Below are 23,611 nucleotides of genomic sequence, written 5' to 3' on the forward strand. Positions count from 1 at the left end.
GGTCCCATCACTTCATGGCAAATAGATGGAGAAACAATGGAAACAATGAGAGCCTATTTTCTTGGGCTCCAAAATCACTGCAGATGGTGACTCCAACCATGAAATTAAAAGATGCTTGCTCCTTGGAAGAAAAGCTATGACAAACCTAGACAGAATATTAAAAAGCAGAGATATTACTTTGCCGACAAAGGTCCATCTAGTCAAAGCTACTGGTTTTTCCAGTAGTCATGTATGGATCTGAGAGTTGGGCCATAAAGAAGGCTGAGCACCAAGAATTGATGCTTTTGAATTGTGGTGTTGGAGAAGAATCTTGAGAGTCCCTTGGACTGCAAGGAGATCCAACCAGTCAATCCTAAAGGAAATCAATCCAAAATATCCACTGGAGGAATTGATGCTGAGGCTAAAGCTCCAATACTTTGGCCACCTGATGCAAAGAACTGACTCACTGGAAAAGACCCTAATGCTGGGAAAGACTAAAGGTAGGAGAAGAAGGGAACACAGAGGATGAGATGGTTGGATGGCATCACCGACTCAATGGACATGAGTTTGAGCAAGCTCTGGGAGACGGTGATGGACAGGGAGGCCTGGTGTGCTACAGTCCATGGGGTCACAAAGAGTCGGACAGGACTGAGTGAATGAACAACATTCATTAATTCAAAAGAAAAAAGAAATACTTACTAGGCATCTCTAATATACCATGTACTGTTCCAGGTGTTAAAGTACTTTAGAGATCATGCCAGATAAACTTCTATTCTTAGAAGAAGAAAACACATGATAAACAAATAAATGAACAAGATAATGATGAGAAAACAAAGCAAGTTAATCTGATAAAGTTGATTAGAAGAATTGAAAGAGAAAAAAATATTTGCTAAATAGGAAAGACTCCACAAAAAACAACGACCTGTATTCGCCTGACACTATCACAACAATGTTAATCGGCTCTACCCCAGTGCAAAATAAAAAGTAACAAAAAAATAATAATAATGACCTGTGAGCAGAGATACGAAAGACACCAGAAATCTGCTCAGGGAAGAGCATCCGAGGCTGAAGGGACAGCAAGTGCAAAGTCCCTGAGGCAGAGATGAGCCTTACGAATTTGAATAATACTTATAATTGCTTTAGTTAGATACATTTTGTTTTGCTCTTAACCTAGTGGCTCAGTTGGTAAAGAATCTGCCTGCAATTCTTTACCTGGGTTTGATCCCAGGGTTGGGAAGATTCCCTGGAGAAGGAAATGGCAACCCACTCCAGTATTCTTGCCTAGAGAATTCTAGGACAAGAGCACAAAGGAGCCAGGAAGGCTACAGTCCATGGGGTCGCAAACAGTCGGACACAACTGTGCAACTTTCACTTTCTAAAACCAAAAGTGAAATTAACTGTGAGAAATTTCACAGACATGCAAAAGTATAAAACTTTTCTAAATTTAATTTGATTACTTAAAGTACTTTTAAACTCTTCATTAGTAAAGAAGATAAAATAATACAGTTTGCTTTCTTGTACATATGTGTGCTGTGTGTTTGCAGACCAGCAAGCACTTAAAACAGGCCAGTCATTTTACTCAGAGCTTCCAGTATTCTCCCTCAAGAATGATCGCATCACTTCAACAGGGAGGGCATCAAAAATTTAAAAAAAAAAAAAAAAAAAAGCACCATGGAGAAGCTAAGTTGCATCTAAGATCTCAAAACTAGTGAGCAATGGAGCCCAGACTTAACTGCAGATCTCTCTGCCCACAGGGTCCCTGGTCTTCACCAAGTCTGTGCTTTCTTGCTGTGTTAATAAGGCAGTATCTTCATGAGCTGAAGAACCTTGCAATTTTAGCTCAAAAGTCTTCTAACAGACATACTAAAATATTATTATAAACAGACAAGGGAATCAAAGAATGTTACCTGCTACTCTGAGAAACTTGCAGGAAATTTCAAAAACATGTATCCACAGCATAAGTTCAATTTGTAAGCATGCTATTCATTAGATGATAGAACATGTCCACAGGTTCTCTGACTCTCTTTTCTAGATGAAGTCCCCTCCCATCCAGTAGGTGCTGACCTTACCCGGCAGCCAGTGAACTGCGCGCCGTGGACAGGAGGCTGTGCATCCCCCAAGGCTGTCAGGAAGGGCAGCACAGGCCCAGCAGTCACTTCCTCCTGGGCTCCTGCCCTGGGAACCCAGCGCCACTGTGCCCGAGCTCAGGACACACAGGCGGGAGTTCTGACGGACTGCCAGCATCAACAGCAGGGCACGCAGGAGAGGAGGCCTGGAGGGACTCCAGTCCCAGCTCCAGCCTGACTGCACCCACACAGGAGACGCTCAAGGGAACTGCCCCCTGCACTCATCAACCCCCAGATCAGTGAAGAAGATGATAATAAAAGATAGTCATCACAGCACTAAGTTACACAGCAATAGATGACTACAGCCTGTGCACCAACATGCATCTTCATGGATGTGTATGTACCCATGTACCCTCAAAACACATATGCATTTCCAAACACACACACACAGATATGCAACCATACAGGGTGGGAGGGGCACCAACATACAGCAAAATGCTACTAGAAGTTATTCACGGGTGACGTGCTTTCCATTATTGTTATATGAGCACTAATTATTATATTTATTTACTGGCTGGTTAAAAAAGAAAGATGGCTTATTTTGGATACCTAGATATGCATAATTCCATATATATTTGTGAGCATGTGTATATTTTATATATGCATGCACACATATATATATACACAACAAATAAGGTAGTATCTATCTTTATCAAGAACGTTCATAAGTCCATACTACTCATTAAAATCATTCATTTTCATGTTATTCATTTCAAATACTAATAATAGAATAAATTCTGCATTCAAAAATTATTTAAATACCTGTAATGCCTGTTTCTGACTCATCCTTTCTTGCCATTCTTTTTCATCCTCCTCTTCTGAACTGAAAGTCAAACACACCATTTATAATACCTATGATTTAATGATGACTCACAAAAATATTTCTTGAGTGCAAGGCACTGCTAGTTACAGAAGCTATACTGGTGAATAAGATGGCAAGAACTGCGCCATCTTTGGTCTCACCATATGGTAGGGACACCTGTAAGGGAACGATCATAACACGATCTAACATCTTCCACCACCAGCAGGTTGCTAAAGGGGCAATTAAGAGTCACCTCACTGCAGGAGCTTTCTGAATTCTCTTGCAATTACACTGCTTGGAGAAAAAAGAAGAAACTAGAACGTGTTTTAAGCAAGGACACGACAGTATCAGATTTGAGTTTTAACAGGTCCTACACTACAAATCAGAAACTGGGCCTGATAGGAGTTCCTCCAAAAGGGTAAGATCAGAGATGGAGACAGAAGTGCGGAAGCCAGACCAGTAACCTCGAGACATGGTGATGGCGGCAGCGGGGATTCAAAAGCTGTGTGGCCTCATGGGAGCCCTGGGAAAGGAATGGGGGTGGTCGGGGTTGGGGCGGGGGGACAAACCGGCCCTCCACCCGCACTTCAACCAGGGAAGCCGCTGAGGATCATCAGCCAGCAGGAGGAAGAGCGACCAGAGAGGTCCCCAGAGAGCAGGACCACGTGGGCACCACATCAGCCTGAGAACTGCAAAGCAGCCACTGGATTTAACAGGGAGGACATCGTGTGTGCAGACTTCAGTGATGGTGAGAGAGAAAATGCCAGGCTGAGAAGCAGGTTGAGACGGTAGGTGTCAACAAAGAGTCAGAAAAACCAGAATCCACGTCTCCACAAACTCTAAACATCCTCAGGAGCCTGTGAACAGTGCTAACACAGGCTCCTGAGGATGAAGAAAGGAAACCACCACAAACCACTAAAACACAATGGGAGTCAATAGAAGATGCAGCCTTTAAAAACCAATCTAAGTGTTGAGAATGCATATTGCAGATGCATTAATCCAACACACCTTATCATTTAAGTAAAACATAAAAGTTTAAATCTGTCTGAATGCAGCAATGACATTTTTAAACAGTTAAAACATTTACCTGTTTTTCTCTTTCTCTTGTAAAGGTGGCAAAGCGTAGATGTCATCTTCTCTCTGAACTTGAGTAAGACTGGGAAGAGCTTCCTCCCTGAAAAGTACACAGAGGCTTCACCAGAGATGACAGGAAACAGTATTTTGAGAGTCAGTAATATTCCCCATTGAACACACAAACCCAGCTAAGAAGGGGAAACCAAAGGGGATGGGTTATGCCCTTGCTGGCCTGCCTGCCTCCAGAAAGAGGGAACCTGGTCTTGGCATGAAGAAAACTGTTAGGAGAGTAAAACATACAAGTGATGCAACCTGGCAGCTTTTCCTTCTCACTGTCAAAGCTGATTCTCAAAGATCAGAGAACTGTCACCTCAGTTCACTCGGTCAAATGGACATTCCATTGAGTCCTCTCATTAGAGAAAGGGAATCACAGAATTCAGTGCAAACATAAAAAATGCCCATCTTTGAAATGAATGTAATTCTCTGCTTGCCTTTTGCTTTTTAAGGCGGTTTTGATAACCTGTCTTTTCAAAAATGTTTTCAAAAGCTTCTCTGTAGTTGTTTTGGAGTCACTGGTGGCCAAGTCCTTTTTATGCCTTCTCTTAGCCTGTGAGAAGAAAGAATATAGGATTTTATTTCGAGGTATTAGTATATTAAAAACAATTCTGTGGCTTTTTTCCCCATTGAATTTGGTTTGTCTTCTGAGTTTTCAGATTGTAGCTGTTTTAGTGTTTTCTCCTAATTAGTGTACAAGTGAACAGCTTCAGGTTTTTGTTGTGTAAAGGACAGCCAGAGTTTCCAACTAAGTATTACTTAATGAATTATTATACAATGTATTTGGGAAACCATTACTTTGTTTCTTTTAAATGTCCTTTAATGTTCCCAAGAAGCCTAAACTTAATACTATATAATTAAGTAAATGCTTCCCTAAAGGGATTATTACATCAATTAACTAGTCTTTAAAATGCTACTGTTAGGTCAAAGCCAATTTCTGGTATTAGTTTTTATAAAAACACATTACTTATATGTAACTCTGCCCTTCCATATCCAAAATGATGTCATAAGAAATCCTAAAATGTACAGATATACCTTGTAAGAAATTTCCAAACAGGGAAAAATGAAATAGTCTCTGTGCTTACAGTTAAATATAAGCCAAGACTATCAAAACATTCTTTTTCTTTTTGATATAGTTGCTATACAATACTGTGTAAGTTTAACTGTAGAACACTTAAGAAGACAATCCAAAGGGAAAACTCTTTACTATAACTACTGTTAACTTTAATAGTTTTATTAAACATTAAATATTATTGCACTCATGTTATACAATGTCTTCAGAGGTAAATTTCTTTGAAAAGAAATTATCTGTTTTTAAAAGTTGAATTAAACTGGATATATGTCAAAGCAAGTCTTGGTTTCCCAAATTCTAAGAAGAAAATTTTAATTTTAGGTCAATTAAAATTTGACCTAAAATTCTAAGAATGCAGAAAGAAAAAAAATATATATATATATATAACTCTTACCAATGTCTGTTTCTTCAATAGTGGAGCATCCCCATCAAACACAAAAATAGGACGAATTCGGAAAAATAAGAGTTTGCAGAGTCGGTGGAACAAAGTGAGAAGATGGGCGTTTTCTATGGAGTTCCCGTGGCGATCGCGGACTCCTTTAAGGGCCTGGTTTAACCAGATGCTAATATCTAGAAGAATTGTTCATGGAAAACACTCTGCAAATCCTTCCCTCCCCTTACAAATCCCCAATGCCTGATATTATTGAAACATTAAAACTGAGCACTCATCCCAATTCACTTGAAACTGAAAAATGTTCAGCCCTACTGGAATCTCCCTAAAGTGAGTTCCCTTTAGTTGGGCTCCTGTCATCACTGTTTACATCCTGAACTGTAAAAGCTCACACAGGCACATGTCTCCTTTAAAAAGTCTAATTGAAAGGAACTTCTTTAAAAGAAACCAGTGATCTATATGAAATTTTAGTAAATTAACCAACTCTTTTGGAGAACGATTTAGCAATTCATAGCAAAACACTTTAAAATCTACATTCTCTTTTATGTAAGAATTCCACTTCCACACATTTATCCTCAAGAAGTCATCACAGACTTTAATAAGAGTGACTTATAAGGTGGTTTTGTTTATAATAATGAAAATATGAAGAATGGAAGTTTTCCAATTGGTCTTTTTTTAAAATTAGATTATGATATCATGATTTGCTGCAATCCAAGTGACCCTTAAAAATGGAAGCTAAGCACATAAAGCAGTCACAAAATATTATTAAAGGAAGAAATAAAACAGGTTACAAAAGTATGGACAGTATAAATCTATTTTGTAACATATGCAGTATGTTAAATATAATCGAAGCTCAGACCACAAAATACTGGGTTGATGCAAAAGATGGTTTGGTGTTTTCCATAAGATGTTACAGAAAAACCGGAACAAACTTTTTGGTCAACACAATGTTAAGAGTAGTTATCGTCTGCTGTGATTACAACTGATTGCTTTCTTCTTGGAGTCATCTTCTATTTTAAATTTCACTGAAGAGTGCTTTTTAACCAACTGTTTTCTGTTTGTTCCTAAGAGAGGGACACAGCCCTCTGCTGCGTTCCCTGGATCTCTGCCCACTCCCCTGGCCCACCATCAGAGTGCTCACTTCCATGGTGGTGGCTCTCAGGCCCTTTCCTTTCCTCCAGTCTGCAGCGTCCATCCAGGCTACCTCTGGCCCCCCGCAACTGCAGCCCCCACAGCCCCACACTCCAGGCATGGACCTCTGCCCCAGAGCTCTCCTGACCCCAGAATGGATGACCAAGTTGAGTCTCTACCTGCTGCTTCACAGTCACTGCAGACTTGACACAAGCAAAACCTGAGATCCATAAAGAAATTAAAAAAAAAAAAAAGAGCCCCCTGTCTTCACACCAGGCTACTCACGCCCGTTTCAGTGGACATCTCTCCAATTCGCTCAAGCCAGAACCCTGAGCGCCACCCCATACCTTCCCCTCATCCGGCACTGCCAGGTCCCATCAGTTCTCCCTTTCTATCTTGAAAGTGTATGTTAGAGTTCACCAACATACCTATAGTGAAAACCCCTGGGAAGCTTCCCATTGCCTTTAGGATATCATCTGAAGCTCATACAGGTCTGCGAAGCCCTCAATGAGCTGCCCTCTGCTCATTTCTCCTGGCTCGTGTCAAGCCACTGGGCTTCTCTGGAAGCCTGGAAGTCACTGAGCTCCTTCCTTGCTGCAGGGTCTTCACGCTCCTTCCCCAGCCTGAAAAAGCTCCTCCCTCTCTGAGCCTAGAGGGGCCCTCCTCTCAGGTATCGGTTTAGGTGTCACGCCCTGGGCCGAGATTAAGACGTCCAGTGATCCACTCTTGTGTAAAAACACCTTGCTGACTTCACAGCAGAAATGCTTCTATGCGCTCGGGGATACAGAACTAGACCAATCAAAGCATTTGAGCTAATGGAGTTTACAGTTTAGTGGGGGAGCAGTCCAGACTCTGAGCTCCATGATGCGTCAAAACCACACTGCCTGGCACGGCTCTCCCTCTCAGCGTACAGAGGAGGCAACAAAGATCTGCAATCGGATGAGCTGAGCAGTTAAATCTTTGTATGAATGACATTACCTAACTAACCTCCATAAAAGACAAGGCCCATCAACAATTAACTGAATAAACACTACGTAAACCAACTAGTGGACAGCAAGCTAGATTCACTCCTATATTTGTGGGCTACTAGGCATACCCAAAATCCTAAGGATAGAAGAGTGAAAAATAAAGCCATGAACAAAACAGACAGGGTCCAGACCCCTGAGAAACTTGCAATTCTAATAGGGAAGACAGACAATAAAAATCTAGTATAGCTAATAGAATACATTAGGTTGTTGGTAAGTGCCAAGGAGGAAAACTAAGAGCAGAGTAAATGGGCAAAAACATGATTGGGAGTCCATGGCTCTTAGGTGGGGGAAAATGTGAAAGTTGCTCAGTCATGTCTTACTCTTTTTGACCCTATGGACTGTAGCCCACCAGGCTCCTCTGTCCATGGAATTCTCCAGGCAAGAATACTGGAGTGGGTTGCCATTTCCTTCCCCAGGGGGATCTTTGCAACCCAGGCATCAAATCCAGGTCTCCTGCATTGCAAACAGATTCTTTACTGTCTGAGTCAACAGGGACTACATTAGATGGGGAAGGCCTGTCCAAAGAAGTAACAGATCTGAGCAAATGAGAGAAGACAGTGAGGCTGGAGGTACAGCGAACACAAATGCCCTGGACCAGAAATGTGTTCTGTTCAAGGCCAACATGGCAGGTGCAAGAGGAGCAGGGAGAGGACGTGATGTATCTGCGGTCACTGAAGGCTCACCCCAGTGGCCAAGTGAGGAATGAACTATGAATACAAGGAAACCTGTTTTAAGCTAGTTACAGTAGCCTGAGTGAAAACAGAAAGCAGTGGTGAGGACCAGAAGACGTCAGCTAAAGGGTCCATCCTGGAAGTACGATTTGGTGTTGGCTTAGTTCTGTCTTGTACTGGGTCAAGATTTCTAAGTGGTTTGTTCCGGTTGCTACACCACTGTATTAGATGGAATAAGTTTCTACTTAACTCATTCAATTTTATGAAGTGTTAAGTCACTCAGTTGTGTCGGACCCTTTGCCACCTCATGGACTGTAGCCCACCAGGCTCCTCTGTCCATAGAATTCTCCAGGCAAGCATACTGGAGTGGGTAGCCATTCCCTCTCCAGGGGATCTTCCCAACACAGGAACTGAACCTGAGTCTCCAGCACTGCAGGCAGATTCTTTGCCATCTGAGCCACCAGGGAATGAGAAAATCTAATTTCAGATTGGTGGCTCTCAACTCTGCTATCCTTTGGAACAAGACATGAACCTTCTGAAACACAGGCTACTAAACATGCTGTGCTTAGTCGCTCAGTCATGTCTGACTCTGTGCCACCCCATGGACTGAAGACCACCAGGCCCCTCTGTCCACAGGGATTTTCCAGGCAAGAATACTGGAGTGGGTTGCCATGCCCTCCTCCAGAGGATCTTCCCAACCCAGGAATCAAACCCAGGTCCCCCACATTGCAGGTGGGGCCTACACAGAGTGTAATATTTTGTTAATAATAGAGTTAAGTGTATTTTACAAATGCTAAGGTCCATAAGAGACAAGTTTAATTATTCTTTATTATTTGACACAAACATTTATATTGTATAAATAAACAAGACACTCAGCTGGAAATGGTAAAAAGACCAAACAATTTATTTCAGGGATTCAAGAATAAATTATGAACCTAGTATGCCAAGGGTAATTTCTTCATTAACAAATAAAACCAAAAAACCTGAATACATTTTACAAACTATTAACTCCTCACATGGGCTGGAATGTAAACTGATATAAACTTTTGCTGACGTTTTAAGGGTTCCTGACAATACTGCTTTCATTCCTATGGATAGATACTAATAGTTTCATGGAGAAAACCTTCAGGAAGCAATGGTTTAAGGAACCACTAGAGGGCGGCCACAGCATGTGTACTTAAAAAAAAAAACAACAAACCTTTGCCCCAAGCTATCAGGCACAAAACTTGTAAGCCACCATTCATTACGGATGTGTTTTAAATTACCCACATTGCAAAAAATATATAATCATCATCATTATCATCGTCTTGGTTTACTTAAAAAACAATTATCACTGTTGCATTACATATGAATTGTCTCCAACCCAAGTCAATGAGCTCCTCCTGCTGAATCCCCACCCACTCTGACTGCCTTTACCACAGCAATTACTGCAGCACTGTCTTCTCCACAGAGCATGGAGCCCCTGGGCTCCTAAGTCCCAACTTAGGGAACTGGTGGAAGGTACCACCAGCTTCTGGAACAGAACACTCAGAAAAAGAAAAGAAAGATAAAAACAGAAAGATAATGAAGCTGCTGCTGCCGCCAAGTCGCTTCAGTCGTGTCCGACTCTGTGCGACCCCATAGACGGCAGCCCACCAGGCTCCCGTCCCTGGGATTCTCCAGGCAAGAACACTGGAGTGGGTTGCCATTTCCTTCTCCAATAGATAATGAAGAATGCCTAACAAATAAAAACACTAAAATTTCAGAAACAGCTTTCACCTGTTTCCGTAATTAGGAAATAACATCTAATTCTAAAGACAAAACCAGCCAAACACGCACACAAACAAGTCCATCACAGAGGTTGGGAGGAAAATAACGCACGGTACACCTTTTGAAATCTTTGCGGTGTTGTACCATACGAATTTCCTATTCCAAAATTCGTAACAACAAAAAAAAAAACAGTAAGTTACTTAAAAAAAAAAAAGAAAATGTAAAACGCATGTCCACACACGTTTTTCTTCCTCTCATAAATATAAACGGGCAAGACTCAGGACAGCTGGCAAAACTACTGGTAGGAAGTCGACTTTGTTTTCTCCAGGCTGATCTCCCAGCCAGAATAACACCTTCAGGATTTGCAATATTAACAGGGCCAGACACTATTTCTAAACTCCTTTCATTTAAATATTCCCTTTATTCCTCCCACCAACTCTGTGTGTAGAGACTGTTATCACCTCCACTTCCCAGATGAAAGAACTGTAGAGAGGCGTAGGGCGCTGGGCCTAAGACTCCAATCCAGGGAGCTGTGACTGCAAAGCGGGAGGAAATGAGACACTTAGAAAGGAAGCGTCCAGAGGAAGATCCTATAGTACTCCCCGCCCCCCCCCCCCCCCGCCCCAGCGTGAGACTCCCCCGGGCTGCCCCTCCAACGCCGCTCTGCGCCCTAGGAAAACTGAGAGCAAAAAGCCCTGGCGTCTCACGTTGATGTCTGACAGAAAACACCACAATTCTGTAAAGCAGTTATCCTTCGATTAAAACAAACAAACCCTGGCGTCCACCGAGCATCCCCAGCGCCGACGCCGCGTAAAGGATACCCACAGCAAGGATCTTCCCCTCCAGCGTCTCCGGGCTGATCTGCCGCCCGGAGCACTCCAACAGCTTCCAGAGCCCCTGAACTCCCATGAGGGAGCTGTGTCCTCGGCGTCGCGGGCGGCTTTTCACTCCAAGTCTTCCCCGCCCGGCTGCACCGCCGCCCCGGGCCCAGGAAGAGCACTCTCGGCTTCTACTCGGAAAGACGGAAAATTAAGAGCCCGCAGCTGTCTAGGAAAAACCGGCCCCGTCGAAATGGGCAGTTTCCAGAAACTGACACAGCCTTGCGGAAGAAAAACGGGACCAGAGAAAACTGGCGACGCTGAGGGGCAAGTCCTCGTCTCCTCCAGCGCTCTGGCCCAAACGTTAGCACTCTTAACGGACGACCAGGGTGAGGGCCGGCGCAGGCAAGATTTAACAGCCAGAAAAACTTCCTACGAAGACTCCAGTCTCCTCAAGTTCAGGCGTACACGCACGGGAAACGGAGCACCCCAGATGCTGTTTAATGCGTCTCGCAAGGCGGAAGTCCTGGCTCCCCACGATGACGTATATCCGCTGCGCCGATGCATTCCGGAAGTGAAGGAGTGGTTCGGCCCCTGTGTTTACGGCTTGTTGGCCGCCTTACCTCCTCCACGGAGGCGTCTTATTTCTGTTAAACGTTGAAACTATACGCAGAGCGTTTTCTTTCAGAAGTTACGGGTTTGTACGTGCTCTTCTAGCGTCGGTTTCTTCCCAGTCTGCCGCCAGTTGTGAAAATTCTTGATGCTAAGTATTGTGTATCGCGGGAGGCAATAACTGAAAGGTGGAAGCTTTCAATTCATTTCAGTCGCTTAGTCGTGTCCGACTCTTTGCGACTCCATGCACCGCAGCACGCCAGGCTTCCCTGTCCATCACCAACTCCCGGAGTTTACTCAAACTCATGTCCATTGAGTTGGTGATGCCATCCAACCATCTGGTCCTCTGTCGTCCCCTTCTCCTCCCGCCTTCAATCTTTCCCAGCATCAGGGTCTTGTCTAGTGAGTCAATTCTTCGCGTTAGGTGGCCAAAGTATTGGCGTTTCAGCATCAGTCCTTCTAAAGAATATTCAGGACTAATTTCCTTTAGGATGGACTGGTTGGATCTCCTTGCAGTCCAAGGGACTCTCAAGAGTCTTCTCCAACACCATAGTTCAATAGCATCAATTCTTCTGCTCTCAGCTTTCCTAATAGTCCAATTCACATCCATACATGACCGCTGGAAAAACCATACCCTTGACTAGATGGACCTTTGTAGGCAAAGTAATGTCTCTGCTTTTTAATATGCTGTCTAGGTTGGTCATAATTTTTCTTCTAAGGAGCAATCCACTTTTAATTTCATGGCTGCAGTCACCAGCTGCAGTGATTTTGGAGCCCCAAAAAATAAAGTCTCACTGTTTCCATTGTTTCCCCATCTATTTCCCATGAAGTGATGGGACCGGATACCATGATCTTCGTTTTCTGAATGTTGAGCTTTAAGCCAACTTTTTCACTCTCCTCTTTCACTTTCATCAAGAGGCTCTTTAGTTCTCTGCTTTCTGCCAGGCGTGTTGTGTCATCTGCATATCTGAGGTTATTGATACTTATGGAAATCTTGATTCCAGCTTGTGCTTCATCCAGTCTGGCATTTCTCATGATGTACTCTGCATATAAGTTAAATAAGCAGGGTGACAATATACAGCCTTGACGTACTCCTTTCCCGATTTGGAACCAGTCTGTTGTTCCATGTCCAGGTATAACTGTTGCTTCTTCACCTACATACATATTTCTCAGGAGGCAGGTCAGGTGGTCTGGTATTCTCATCTCTTTAAGAACTTTCCACAGTTTGTTGTGATACACATAATCAAAGGCCTTGGCATAGTCAAAACAGAAGTAGGTGGAAGATTTGGTTGATATTTTTTCATTAATAAGTAGGTAGTTATCTGAAAATTTGTAGTAACCAGATAGTAATATGGTTTAAAATTTTAGCCCTTGAAGTACATTTTTCTTCAGCATTTAAGAGGCTTTTAGGTCAGAAATAACAAGAAACTCATTGCCAAAGTAGCTCCTGGAAAGGTGGTAGATTGGACCCTCAGGCTAGATTCAAACCCCCACTAAACCACTTATGGTGTTTAGCATTGCTCAGATCAGGTTTGTTCAAAACATCTTTCTTCATCTGTAATAGGCGGGCATAGAAGCAGTCTTGCAAACTGTTTCAAGCAAGGATCATAGGTAATGTTTGTGAAGTACTTAACCACTAGTGGTCAATGAATGGTAGCCTTTTCGTACATATTGGTTCAGATTTGGACTATTGAAGATAGATTAAAATCAGTGAAAAGAAATGATTGGAAAATAAGTTTTTAGTGAAACTATTTTTTGCCCAAACAGATGGTTCCCAGTAGCCAGGTTTCCTTGACCTGTGTACTCAGTTGCTCAGTCACCTCAGACCCTGTAACCCCAGGGACTGCAGCCCACCAGGCTCCTCTGTCCATGGGATTTCCCAGGCAACAATACTGGAAAAGTGAAAGGAAAATGAAGCCGCTCAGTCGTGTCTGACTCTTTGCAACCCCATGGACTGCAGCCTCCCAGGCTCCTCCGTCCATGGGATTCTCCAGGCAAGAATACTGGAGTGGGTTGCCACTGCCTTCTCCAATGTATGAAAGTGAAAAGTCAAAGTGAAGTCGCTCAGTCGTGTCTGACTCGTAGCGACCCCATGGACTGCAGCCTACCAGGCTTTTCCATCCACAGGATTTTCCAGGCAAGAGTACTGGAGTGGGGTGCCATTGCCTTATCCTGAAGTTACTTGAGAGCTAGGTAAAAACAAGTAGTCAGTGTGAGCATTTGAGTACTGTAAGTGCTTGTAAAACCAGAGCAACATTTCTTGGATACAAAATGTATTTTTGAAGGAACATCAACTGAGGAGTGTTCATTTGATTAATAAGGAATTGGTTCCTTTGGTTGCTGTTTAAAGGGCTTCCCAGGCGGCACTAGTGGTGAAGAACCTGCTGCCAATGCAGAAGGCATAAGAGATGTGGGTTCAGTCCCTGGGTCGGGAAGATCCCCTGGAGGCAGGCACAGCAACCCACTCCAGTATTCTTGCCTGGAGAATCCCATGGACAGAGGAGCCTGGCGGGCTGCAGTCCATAGGTTCACAAAGAGTCAGAAATGACTGAACTGACTTAGCAACAGCAGCAGCGAAGGGCTCTCTATCAAGATTCTGCCAGGAAAATACACATTATATAGGCTAATAATAATAACAAGCATTCAAATAGCAATTGCTATCTATAAAGCACTGTGTGAAACACTTTACACGTATTAACTTACTTATTCTTCAAAACAGTTTGTAAGATAAGTACTATTATCCCCATTTTAGCCAATGAGGAATTATGCACAAGAAAAACAATCTTAACTTGCCCAAGATGATAACAGCCAGTTAGTAGCAAGCCAGTAATATGAACTTTCATTGCTTCTATGGAGACCCCTAAGAAAAACTGACCAAGAAATTATGACAGGAATGTTACTAATCTTCAAAGAGCAATGTGCAGTCACTGGCTTACAGATTCTGGAAAAGCAGTCCCTATAAACCTCAGTGTGCTCCTCATAACTGCCAAACTTATAAACCAAGTTATTAAGTGATCATGTATATTAAGTGTTTTATAAAAGTTGATTATGGCCAATAAGCAATATATATAAACTCATCCTGTTTTCCTAGATGTTACTGTGTTGTCTGTTTTATGTTACATTCATCTCCATTCTTTACCAACCTCTTCTCTGAAATATTTGGCTGAGCTATATGAAATCAAGATTTGACCTCCAGAAATCACAGTTTTAATTTGGTTCAAGCTAAAGAATTACATTTTCTATTTCCTGTTATATAAAGTCTTACAAAAATCTAAAATTATAGACATATGCCTATAGTCTCACTAATTATAAAAGTCAGATGTTTCTTATACTACTCAGGCAGAATTGACAAATTCTGTCATGTACCTCTGTCATATACTTCAAATTATAAGGCCACTCCATCCTTAAAAGTTCAAAACATTCACATGATTAAAAGTAGAAAACAAAACTTTATTGATGAAAACTTCTTAAAAGTTCCAGTATGAAGTAACAAAATCAGCAACCTACAAATCTCTTTCAGTCCTTGGCCTTTCAAGCAAAATATTCTCTTCAGAAAAATGCCCATTTCATAATATCCCCATCTGTAGGCTAGGAGTATCTGAGTGGATACATGGATATAAAATTCAAAAGAGAAGGAAATGAAAATATTTTCAAAATAAAAATCTGAACCCTTTCCTTGAGGTGTATTGCAATATGGTTACCAACATATTCAGCACCTTGTAATAATCAAGTTACTGACTGGAGTCCTGGAGCAGCCCCTGGAATGAAAGAACAAGAGATCCTAGTTGTTCATGAGTCACAGGTTGGCAGAAGAAGAAAAACTACAGCGACTGGACAGGAGCTCAAATACATGAAATCCACACGTTCTGAACAATTACACACTCTCTTCAAATAGCTAATAGTCTATATGGTTTTACAAAAGGAAAGAGCTCAGAGCCTGGAATATGGATAGTTGCCCTCTGAGTGATGGGCAGTCCTAACACATCCTTAATGCTTTTTTTTTATCAACACATGACTCCATATGGGGGGACCAGTCACATATCACATCTCACCTCAAAGGTTACTTTGGGTGTAGAAACTTCAGATGTCATTTGTTATTTTGTTGTTTTAGTTGCTAAGTTATGTCCGACTCTTCTCGACCCCATGGACTGTAGCCCACCAGGCTCCTCTGTCCATGGGATTTCCCAGGCAAGAATACTGGAGTGGGTTGCCATTTCCATCTCCAGGGGATCTTTCCAACCCAGGGATCAAACCCATGACTCTTGCATTGGCAGGCGGGTTCTTTACCACTGGGCCATCAGGGAAACCCACTTGTTCATTTACTCTATCCCTAAACCAAGGTTTATTGTAGACTTACAGAAGTCTTTCAAGACCTAAAGTTCTTGTCAATATGTAACAACAACATACCAAGAAAGTCCAGAACACCTGAGTTGATGCAGGAAGTCATCCATCTGCACCAGCAGAAAAGATCAGTGCCTGGAGTCTTTTCTCTTTTGCCTCTTTATTAAGAATCCTGAGAAAGTTAATCAGGAAAAATACGAGGCAGGCAAGATACTGCTACAAGTAAAAAGGAATTCCTAGACTCACTAAGTTATTTGAAATGAGCTTTAACCACAAGAGAAAAACTAGAAGTCAACAACCCCAATTTTTTTTAAAGGGCAGAGAGTGAGTACCTTAAATTTTGAGCTTAGGAATAAAACTGCAACAAATATCTGGGGGTCAAGTCATGAGAAATCCCTTCATGCTTAAGTATTTCAAATCATGATGTTATTGAATGAAATTGTGTCTGATTTGTTTATATGTAATTTTATTGGACTTTGCAAAACTGTCCAGAATGTTTATATACTCTTCCTTTAAAAGGACAAAAAAAAAAATCTGTGCTTATCTGTTTATATGTCTGAAATCACCCATCCTATTCATATACAAGCTTATTTACGGGAGGAACTACAAGGTTATGTTTTGCCCCACAAGATCTGTTCCTATTTAACATAGACTTAAAATATCGTACTGCCTTAACACAGTCCTGCATCAACCAGCTGTGTGTGTGACCCCCAGCGTAGGGACCCAGCATGGTCAGTCATTCCCCTCATAATCACTGTAACCATGGTAGCCACTGTTCCTTCTCTCGTGGATACTGGACATCTTTTTCCATGTTGAGTCCTGATGGAAACCAGTACTGAAAGACCGGCCCAGGCGCCCGTGCTGCTTCTTGGAGATATTGTCCTCACTCTCAGATTTGGCAATTCCATGGGCATGCATTGGAGGCTGTGATTCCTGTCTAATAGTTCCAAACGGAAAGTTCCAAAGGCCAAATCTTTGCCAGCTAAGTCTCTGGAATGCTATGATGCAATGCAAGTTTCCTCCAACCTGAGAAGAAAAAAAAAAATGTTCGGTTCAGAAAACAAGAGGAAACTAGTTATACTATGTGGGTTCCAATGAATTCTCTTATTTTCCCTCCTTCATGCATGCATGCTCAGTTGTGCTGTCTTTGCAACTCCATAGACTGTAGCCAACCAGGCTCCTCTGTCCATGGGATTTTTTCCCCGCCGTCATCTGCATCTAAATAGTATTTATCCTTTCCGACATCATCAGATCACACTACCCAGCATCTTTCCTGACCAGCTGCCTTTACAAAAATATAACAATGTCCACAGGAGCCAAGACCCCTTCACCGCCCCCATTTGCCTCTCTACCTCTCACGCACGCTCAGTGATCCCAACATTGCCTAATCCAAACACCGAGATCATTCCTCTTCCTCTCCCCGCTATGTGTTCTTCACATGTTAGTGGGATTATAGCAACGGGCTGTCTCCTCAACCCACAGAACATACCATTCCCTGAGAACCACCCACAGTGGCCTTGTTGGTGAACACGGCTCTGCCCCAAGGCCACAGTTAATGCCCTGGGGTCAGCACCTGACTCCAGCTGGGCCACCACTACAGAACTGGGCTGGAGGCAGGCCCGTCTCAGTCTAGACTGTTCTTCTGAAAGGCAGACCTAAGTTGAAAGACGATGATCTTCAGGAAGCAAACAGAAAGACAGCTGAGAACAAGACAGACTAGCTTCCTGCCCCTGATAATATTTCTGGCTGGCACCTGGCTGGACTTCTTGCATTTTTAAATTTTTAAATTAGAAGATAATTACTTTACAATATTGCGGTGGTTTCTGCCATACCTCAACGTGAATCAGCCACAGGTATACATAGGTCCCTCCCTTCTGAAGGTCCCTCCCTCCTCCCACCCATGTGCCACCCCTCTAGGTTGTCACGCTGCACAGGCTTTGGGTTCCCTGCATCATACAGCAAACTCCCACGAGCTATCTATATTACATATGGTAGTGTGTGTGTTTCAGTGCTATTCTCTCAACTCATCCCACCCTCTCCTTCCTCCACTGCGTCCAAAAGTCTTTTCTTTATGTCTGTGTTTGTGGCCTTGCACGTGGAATCATCAGTACTATCTTTCTATACTCCATATATATGTATTACTATACAATATTTGTCTTTTCTCTTTCTGACATACTTTATTCTGTATAAGAGGCTCTAGGTTCATCTACTTCATTAGAACTGACTCAAATGCATTTCTTTTTATAGCTGAGTAATATTCCATTGTGTATATGCACCATAACTTCTTTATCCACTCATCTGTCAATGGATATCTAGATTGCTTCCCCGTCCTAGCTACTGTAAATTTCCTTTTAAAGACATGTGTCCTCGGTTTTCACTTTTCTGTCTAAAATGGTCTGAACTGGGTTTCTGTTATTTACAACCTAGAGTGCTGAGTAAAATGACTGCATTTTGGCCAGTTAAGAAATATTTTCACACATAGTGGGATTCTTACCTTCTTTGTCTTTCGGTACTGCAGCCCCCTCTCTAAGTGCCGGATATCTAGATATTCTGGATTTTGAGTGTTTAGATCAGTAACAATATCTGCCCATCTATTGTTAAGGAAGAATAAAGCACAATTTTCTTTAAGTTTAAAATTCTTTAAAAAGTAATGGAACTTTTCACATGAGCAATTTGCTACAACAGTTCCATGGCAATAATTCTTCCATCAGAGGATTATTTCATCTATTAGGTTTCCATAAATCCTCTTTTAAATGACAGTTCTCTTTATCCAACTAATGCCAAGGTTAAAAATGGTTACTCTCCACATGAAATAAAAATATATATCAACCTGTTAAGTGACATCCAGCAGGCTAGTGTGGAAACATTCCATATTTTCTTTTTAATTGGAGTCAAGTACATTTTCAAAAGTTTTATAAGTTAGTATGCCTTTATCCATAAACAACATGATTGATGGTATAGAAAATCCAAAACAATTACAAATTGCTTTGTATTGCAAATCTGTTACTAGAACTAACAACTGAATTTGATAAAGGTGTAAGATTTAAGGCCTATATAGAAAAATCCATTGTATTTTTGTACACTACCAGAAAATAATTGGGAGATAAAATGTTTTAAAAATCAGTTTATAGGAACAATATTCAATATTGTAATAACCTATAATAGGAAATAATTTGAAAATATATATATGTATATATATAACTGAATCACTTTACTGTACACCTAAAACTCACACAACATTGTAACTCAACTATTACTTCAACTAAATCAATTTACAATAGCATCAAAAAATATAGGAAAAACTTTTAACAAAATATATATAAAATTCTATGCTGAGAAATACCATTGCCAAGAGAAATTAAAGCTCTAATTAAGTGGAGATACAGTCTATATTTATAAAGAGAAAACTCTACATTATTCAGATGTAATGCTCCCCAAACTAAACTATGGATTCTATGGATTCTATTCTAATTAAAATTCCAACAGGCTTTTTAGCAGAAATTGAGAAAAAGTGGAGAGGGAGGGGTTAACATACTTTTTACAGTGAATAGCAGGATGTTTTCTACTTGATTCTCCAATTAAGATCCAATATTCTACTTCCTGTGGTGTGAGGGGACCCCTGCTAGAATAAAATACATTCACAGTAAGCTTCATAAAGTCATTCACTCCCTTGAAAATATTACTTTAATTATATACTGATAAAACATACACTGAGGTTTATGCAGAAATAGAATTCATTAGCACTAGAACAGAACTGGAGTTAAGGTTTGAACAAAACTCCAGAGGCCATTAAAAAGGAAGCATAAATTAGGTAGGGCTTGATCCCTTGTTACAATATGTTATTGTTGACTTGCTAAGTCATGTCTGACTCTTTAGAGACCCCATGGACTGTAGCCCACCAGATTCCTCTGTCCATGGTATTCTCTAGGCAAGAATACTAGAGTGGGTTGCCACTTCCTTCTCCAGGGGATCTTCCCGACCCAGGGATGGAACCTGCCTCTCCTGCATTTCAGGCAGATTCTTTACCACAGAGCCACCAGGGAATCTCGAGAAAAGCCTAATAAACCAAACACAATTCTGCAAAAGATTCAGCTACAATGTTTAAAAGGATAGTCTTACTTGATGTAAGGAAAGCAAATCATCGAGTGTTCCAATGTCTAATGAACCAAATATTTCATAAATGCTTTCAACAATATATTTTCCTGGTGAAGTATGCACATAAAATATAAAAATGCTTACCTATATGCTTTATTCGCCTTGACAGGGGTTGCTTCAAAGCCAATTGGACAAAAATAATGATTTTGGCAATGATAGATATAAGCTAACGATTCATCTTTCAATCCATGAGTTAACTTCGACAAGGCCCCAGATGCTACAAAAAAGCAAAAACAAACCAACTGAGGGACCATAAAATACTGTCTATGCTTCATACAAACAATTATACAATATATATGTTGTATATTATATATACAATTTTATATATATATATATATATACACACACAAGTAATTATACAAACAGTTAAGGACTCAAAGGCAGAAAAGACATTACTTGGGACAAATGGACATTGCTGGGGAAAAAATGAATAACTATTGATAGATTTTTTTTTTTAATTAATGGATTTCAATCTTACCCTTTAGACTGAAATTCAGATAAACTGAATAGCAAACTAAATAACTGAAATATGTCCTTGATTACCAAAACCTTCAAATAACACATATGCTTGTCTATAAAAGTTAATACTTGGTATATATAGCAAGGGTCTCAACTTCTCTGATTGTACACATCTGTCACTAGAAATTTCTAACTAAGCATGTTTGTTTATAAACTATGTATAATGACTACTGATTTAAAAGATACACAAAAATAGGAATTTTTAATTAGATTAAAATGTAGACATTCTAATTCATTCTTCCCAGACCACAGTGATCACTCTGTAAAGCTGTCATATGCAAACATCCCAATTTGGAAACCACTGAAGTATATGGACAAATACAAACTCCAAACAATTTCCAAAGAGGAAAACTTTCTCCCATTAATACACATTACAATCCTTTCTACAAAAATCACCCAAATTAGAGGAACAGTTTTCACAAGCCAAGTGGTAAGAACATCTTTATAGAAACTGGCTGGTGAACCGCTGCATCCTCTTATAACTGCTTCTCTTTGTATCTTTCCAGTGGCTGCCTGTATTAGTTACAAAGTAATTTCAAAAGTATTACATAAGAAACCAGTTTTTAACCACCACTCAATACTTAAAGCCATTAACTGAAGTTTCATTAACTTGCATCTCCTGGAAGAAACTAAATTATTCATGAACAAATAGCCCATTAAGACAGGAAATCCTAAAAATGGTTGAAGTAGACGAAAATTTCCAAGTTATGGCTTTTCTGATGGACTTTCTGGCCACTGAAATAGCTGAAGCCCAAGAACAGCTGGTCAATGGCTGTAACAGAGCCAAGAAGGTGGGAGCCCACCCCCAATCCCCAGAGATACACACAATTTGTGAGTTCCATGGAGACCATAACATTTCTGTCTCAAGCTCTTTCTCCAAGGTTTCAGCTAGGAGATTTTTACTCATAGATTCACCATAGATTTTTACTTCATTATGTGCATTCCTGCGTGCAAGGCAATCTTTTCTACCACAATCTCTATTTCATAATGATAAATAAGTCTTTCTGCTGTTTTGGGCTGAGTTCCTCAGACAAACTAAAAACCGACACCCAAGGATAGTTCTAAATGAATTCTAAGAACTAAAATTAAGAAGATGCTCAGTATTTCATTTCCATAGCTGAACTTGGTTGTAGATATATTCCAGAATAGTAAGCAAATGTAAATAGATTTGGACTTTTCATAAACCCAGTAAATACTAAAGATTCTTACACACATAACTGGCTTAGGAAGAACTCTTGAAATCTTTGTCAGATTGTGAAAATGCCATATAAAAAGTTACCCCAGATAACTAAAACTTCCTGTGAAAGAACTTTATTGTAACTTTTTAATGGAAATTTTTATTTCACACTTCCCTCCTAAGTCAAATATAATCCAAAACAGCTGATTTCCTTATTGGGATTATGAATAGGAGTCACATTAATGTCTGGAATATATTCAGGGGCAAATGAGATAGGAGTGAAAGTTTGCCATCATTAATATTCATACTATTTCACCTGCTACAAATACTCTTAGAATATGTCCTAGTTTTCTAGAGGACACAAGATGGGTTTTCTTCTATGAAGTAATGATCATGCTACTCAGGTATATCTTTTGTTATTATTTCAAAGTACATGACAACGTTCTGATGGACTTGGATTGTTGTTGTTCAGTCACTAAGTCTTGTCCAACTCTTTGTAACTCCATGGACTATAGCCCCCCAGGCTCCTCTGGCCATGGGATTTTCCAGGCAAGAATAATGGAGTGGGTTGCCATTTCCTTCTCCAGGGCATCTTCCTGACCCAGGGATCAAACCCAGGTCTGGCATCACAAGCAGATTCTTTACCACCTGAGCTACCAGGGAAGTCCTGGATCAGGGCACTACCCTTGCTACTACTCAGCTCTGGCGCTGTAGCTGAAAGCAGCCACAGACAGAAACAGCCGTGGGCCGTGTGTTGGGCCGTGTGTAAGCAAATGGATATGTTTATCTGCCAATAAAACTTTATTTATAAAATAAAGTGGGCTGTTGTTTGCTGCGTGCTCATGGGCTGTTGTTTGCTGACCTCTAATTCAGATCAGTAATTTTCAGATTTATTTTGACATGGAACGCCTTCTGCAAGGAAAGTTTACATGTCTGGCCAGTTCATAAAAAGGATCAAAGCTGTTACTGTGGCCCAAAAGGAGGAAGGGAATCTACGGGCTCACCCCTCTCCCCTCACCAGCCCTGAAGCACCACCATAGAATTCCCAAGACTCAACTGAGCACAGAATGAAAAATCACTGAGCTTCCTATCAATGGAAGACCACACTCCTGATAAAGAAGCGGGATAGCACCTCTTTAGAAAGGTAACAGAGTGTATGCGTGCTAAGTCACCTCATTTGTGTCCAACTCTTTGCAACCCCATTGACTGTAGACCGCCAGGCTCCTCTGTCCACGTGATTTCCCAAGCAAGAATACTGGAGTGGGTTGCCATTTCCTTCTCCAGGAAATCTTCTTGACCCAGGGATCAAATCCACCTCTCCTGCACTGACAGATTCTTCACCACTAGCACCACCAGGGAAGCCCATGGTTACTATTTTCGCTGTGCTTAGTCATTCACTTGTTTCTGATTCTCTGCAGTCCCATGGACTGCAGCCTCCCAGGCTCCTCTGTCCATGGGATTCTCCAGGCAAGAATACTGGAGTGGGTTGCCATGCCCTCCTCCAGGGATCTTCCTGACCCAGGGATCAAACCCATGTCTCTTACATCTCCTGCACTGGCAAGCTTTACCACCAGCACCACCTGGGAAGTCCAGAAAGGCCACAGCAGTAGTTCTCAAACCTGAGCAGGAAGGGCTTGTTAAATAACAGATTGCTGATACCTAACCCCTCGGTGACTGACCCAGTAGGTCTGGAGTGGGGACCAACAATTTGCATGTCTAACACATTACCAGGTGATGCTGATATTCATTCAGGGGTCACATCTCGAAAGCCACTGGTCTAAGGTTAACAGGAAATTTTTATTGCACTCAATTCAGGAAGCAAATTAATGAACAGCTACCAACTATTGGGTTAGCCAAAAAGTTCGTTTAGGCCTTTCTGTAAGCTGTATCATGACGTTTTCTGTAACAGGAA

The 23,611-nt window shown here is 41.3% G+C and overlaps 1 protein-coding gene across 3 annotated transcripts in view; it reads right to left on the reverse strand.

The window, feature by feature from the left end:
- Positions 1–23,611, reverse strand: part of LOC102389249 (basic immunoglobulin-like variable motif-containing protein) — a 62,625-nt gene that overhangs the window by 16,811 nt on the left and 22,203 nt on the right. Inside the window, exons 7-14 of one of the 3 annotated variants that reach the window (XM_025262601.3) lie at positions 20,088–20,220; positions 19,384–19,470; positions 18,343–18,439; positions 16,643–16,874; positions 5,502–5,677; positions 4,473–4,588; positions 3,995–4,081; positions 2,868–2,928 (exon numbers count right to left, since the gene is read on the reverse strand). In XM_025262601.3, coding sequence (XP_025118386.3) covers positions 2,868–2,928; positions 3,995–4,081; positions 4,473–4,588; positions 5,502–5,677; positions 16,643–16,874; positions 18,343–18,439; positions 19,384–19,470; positions 20,088–20,220 — 989 coding nt within the window. Of the gene's footprint in view, positions 1–2,867; positions 2,929–3,994; positions 4,082–4,472; positions 4,589–5,501; positions 5,678–10,898; positions 11,751–14,936; positions 16,875–18,342; positions 18,440–19,383; positions 19,471–20,087; positions 20,221–23,611 lie in introns of those variants that run through there. The other 2 variants (XM_006042233.4, XM_025262600.3) reach the window with 2 other exon arrangements.

This window comes from Bubalus bubalis, chromosome 13, assembly GCF_019923935.1.
Source record: "Bubalus bubalis isolate 160015118507 breed Murrah chromosome 13, NDDB_SH_1, whole genome shotgun sequence".
Classification (NCBI taxonomy): domain Eukaryota; kingdom Metazoa; phylum Chordata; class Mammalia; order Artiodactyla; family Bovidae; genus Bubalus; species Bubalus bubalis.